The 3,927-nt window shown below is 37.1% G+C and overlaps 1 protein-coding gene across 3 annotated transcripts in view; it reads left to right on the plus strand.

Moving 5' to 3' along the window:
* Nucleotides 1-3,927, plus strand: part of LOC109542490 (cadherin-87A) — a 100,373-nt gene that overhangs the window by 90,841 nt on the left and 5,605 nt on the right. For 2 of the 3 annotated variants that reach the window (XM_048661241.1, XM_048661240.1), the window contains exons 22-27: nt 1,205-1,418; nt 1,906-2,081; nt 2,137-2,287; nt 2,524-2,735; nt 2,855-2,954; nt 3,114-3,272. In XM_048661241.1, the coding sequence (XP_048517198.1) occupies nt 1,205-1,418; nt 1,906-2,081; nt 2,137-2,287; nt 2,524-2,735; nt 2,855-2,954; nt 3,114-3,272 (1,012 nt within the window). Of the gene's footprint in view, nt 1-1,204; nt 1,419-1,905; nt 2,082-2,136; nt 2,288-2,523; nt 2,736-2,854; nt 2,955-3,093; nt 3,273-3,927 lie in introns of those variants that run through there. The other variant, XM_048661242.1, reaches the window with a different exon arrangement.

Consider the following 3,927-nt stretch of genomic DNA (forward strand, 5'->3'; position numbering starts at 1 on the left):
CCAATCCTCCAATTCTCCCCTTATATACATACGGTTCTTGAATTAGAGCGACATCTGATGATGTCTTTAGCATACACTCACTGAGGGCGGCCGAAGCCGAAAAAAGTGTTAATTAGACAGACATGTAGTAAAATATTGATAAAGACCTAAGAGAGAAAGATGCTACCTTTTGGAACAAGCGAGAATAGGTATATAAAGGGAGAATGGTACGATGTATTTTAGTGAAACTCACTGTGAATCTGTTCTTATGTAAGACTCATATTTCACTAAACAATCGAGTTCAGCCGTTTTGGACAAGTGGTGAATTTTTGAGTGTCGTGGTACAAAAACTACCAGAACTTCTTAGTTGGAGGATAAAATCAACTCATTTTTTTTAGGTTGATGCACTAATCATGTGTTCACAATTTTGTGCTCTTTGTAAAATGTTGTAGCATTCATAGTTTTTGCGTAAAAAAAATATGTCTGTTTTCTAGTCACTTAGCAATGCTAGACATTTACTGCAAATATGCGCCGCGTAAACGCGTACGCTTTCACGCAAATTGTCTTCGCAAAACCTTAATACTTTGACTATGTCGGTCACTTCTTCACTAGAAAAGGTCATTCAAAACGAATTTGTGAGATTGATTGATAATGATTTTATGCAAGAGCAAATAGTTTACAAAGAGCACAAAATTGTGAAAAAATGATTAGTGCATCAACCTAAAAAAATGAGTTGATTTCATCCTCCATCTAAAAAGTTCTGGTAGTTTTTGTACCACGACACTCAAGAATTTACCACTTGTCCAAAACGGCCGAACTCGATTGTTTCATCAAAATATGAGTCTTACGTAAGAACAAATTGACAGCGGGCTTCACTAAAATACATCGTACCATTCTCCCGATATTTCGCAAAAGATAATTTTTTTGAAGAACTTTGACCATCAATAGCAGAGGAGCCAGACATTTTTTGTTATTAAAAGTTAGGTCAGATCGTCTTCTTTTAGTCCAAAGAATATCGCAGTACCCTTTTGATCATGAGCTTACGGGACACCCTGTATAAGTACTTATGTATTAGTAAACTCTCTACAATAATTTTTACTACCGTTCAACACAAATGACAATTTACCTTCATTACAAAATGAAAGATAATTATTATTTCACATTACTGTAAAAATTTCACATTTTCAGTGATATAAATTTGCATATACATTTTTTTTTATTTCAGTACCCTCACCTACTACATTAAAGCTTCGAATCTGTACAAATACCGTTCCGAAAAAAGTTCTGGATCAATAATTCCTTCACCTTTCAACATCAGCCAAAAGGGAGAAGTATACACAGCCACATACCTAGCCGAAAACAACCAGCATCGATTTGTCGTCGATGTTGTAACCCGAGAAAATGGATTTCCTGAACGAGAAGCTTACACTCAGGTTCAGGTAATTATGCCATTACTTTATCCTAAAACCAACTGCTCCAAAGTCGATTGCCGTCCTTTACCTGTAATGACACTAAATCAAATGCTTCAATTTCGTCGCAGTTCAAACACTACAAGTCCTTTTATCCTTACAACCAATACCTGAATTAACATACAAATTGAAAACTGAGTCTCTGCTACCGGCCTTATCTCTTAAACCAGCAGCCGAATGGAATTGACGACATGACGAGCTAGTTTTAATCTCAGGAATCATTATTAGCGACTCTGGAGCCTTAAGATGTCTATTATAATCTTATTTAACTTTTAAAATGTATTGTGAGATTCGACTTACTTACTTCCTACTGATAGATTTACATAATTAATGTTCAGTCGAAAAACTTGGTGGAAAGTTTTCGCTTTTCTCTGAGACACGTCAAGATAGGAACGGGTTTTGTATCTTTTTATTTCAACTAATCACTAGTGGAAGAGAATGAAATTTGTGATTACAGGTTTGGGTGTTTGAACCAGAACAGCTTATCCGAGTAATCCTCTCCAGGCCGAAAGAAGAAGTTTACAAGGAAAAGGAGGAAATCATATCCGAGCTGGGCAATGCCACCCACTATCTCATCATCATCGATGAAATCCGATTCCATGTTGGCAGCGGAGGAAGAAAGAATGAGGACTGGTAAATGAGTTTATTTTATAAATAAATTGGATAAAAATTTCTTTCAAAATTTTAGGACCGACATGTATATTTTGGCTGTGGATCCAGCAACCAATTCCATCGTATCCGTTCCAGAAGTTTTGAAAATTATTGACTCAGAATACGATTTTCTCAAGGATTACTATGCTGGTTTTGCTATTGAAAATGTTGTACCAGCTTTTATTCAGGTACGTCAAGAGACTATTACGTATGAGGACAAAATATAGGAGTGATTGACGAATAGAAACGATAAGCGGAGCTTGCATACATATTTGATGTTTTGTCGTACTAATAAATTTGCAGACAAAAAGTTACTTAACTAAATAAACTGTGATGATTTCACCTATTATAAAAAATTGTAATTCGGATAATACGAGGCAAAGTTGAAGTACATTTTCAGCTATATGAAGCTCATATCTTTTAGGAACGAGAAGAGTCATTTGATCCAGCCTTGGCAGCTTTAATTGCTCTAATGATTGTCTTATTTGTTGGAATTTTGTCGTTTATAATTGTATGCTGCTGCTTAAGGCACTGGGTAATATCTCCTTCAGACGACTTGAAGAAAAAGGACGCTCTTATAAAGAAAGCTATCATCGACGATTTGACTACCACGGAGAATCCTTTGTGGATTGAGCAGTGAGTTTTATAATCTCATATTTTTAACATTTTTGATTTTCCGTTGAATTCAAGACATAGAAAACAAACATCTACCAATTGCAAATGGTAATTTTATTCACTGACCTGTTGATTTGTAGGAAACTAAAGCTATATGAAGAGCAGGAACTAACGATGCAGGTATTCAACGAACCCGAACTGGGAATGATAAATAGGCGGAGTAGTAATGACGATATGCCGGTAAGTGTCTTTGAAGCTGTTTAGCTTGGCATCCTCCTAGTGAAATAAAGAGGTGAAATGTGTATGCATGAACCACTCCGCTAACGAATCACTAACACCAAAATAGACTAACGGCCTTTTCTGTCTCCTTCTCACCAAGAGCTCTCAAATATTTCTCAGGAGGACAACACATACGCGACCATACAGCATCCTCATCGTCGACAACAATCGAATTTAGCTTCAACAGGCCCCTCCGATGACTTGGGAGAGTATGCGACATTATCCAGAATAGCACATCAACCTGGCAGCAATAATAGCTCAATACGGAATACACCGAATGTAAGCAAATAAAAATAATAATCGTAACAAAATTACGCAGATGGAAGCAATCATTGAAAACAAAACGTTAAATTGGTTAGTTTTGTGTAGGCATGGGTAATTCAGTGAATTTTCAGGAGTTAGCGCAGTGTGCCGAAATTGCTTGATGCGCTAACCCAACGCACCGGCACAATTGGGTTCAAATCGGTTCTGAGAAGAACCGATTGTTTTATTTAACCCATTATGAGTATTCTTTGAATGAAATGCACCCTTGGGATTCAAGCCTGCTTAGATGATCAAAATGTTTTCGGTCATTTCGAATGAATTGCTCAAGCCTGTCTCTTGTAGATAAAACAGCACTCTCTACTTCTGCAACAGGAATGTGATGAACTGCGTCCTTAATTTTGTTTAATAGGTCCTGTTTGGAAGTTGGTGTAGTTTGGAAAACAATCTCTTTTACTCTCCCCCACAAGTAAAAATCCATACATGTGAGATCGGGTGACCTAGCTGGCCACGGGAATAAACTGCCTCGTCCTATCTATCTATCACGAAAATAATGTTGTCTTAAAAACGACGGACATTTACCGAGAAATGAGCCGGACACCCATCTTGTTGAAGAAACATGTTTACTCGCTTTCGCACCGGTATGTGTTCCAACAGTAATGGTAGTTGGTTT

The sequence above is a fragment of the Dendroctonus ponderosae genome, unplaced genomic scaffold, assembly GCF_020466585.1.
Source record: "Dendroctonus ponderosae isolate FM_Combo_2020 unplaced genomic scaffold, Dpon_F_20191213v2 Dpon_F_20191213_1, whole genome shotgun sequence".
Lineage (NCBI taxonomy): Eukaryota > Metazoa > Arthropoda > Insecta > Coleoptera > Curculionidae > Dendroctonus > Dendroctonus ponderosae.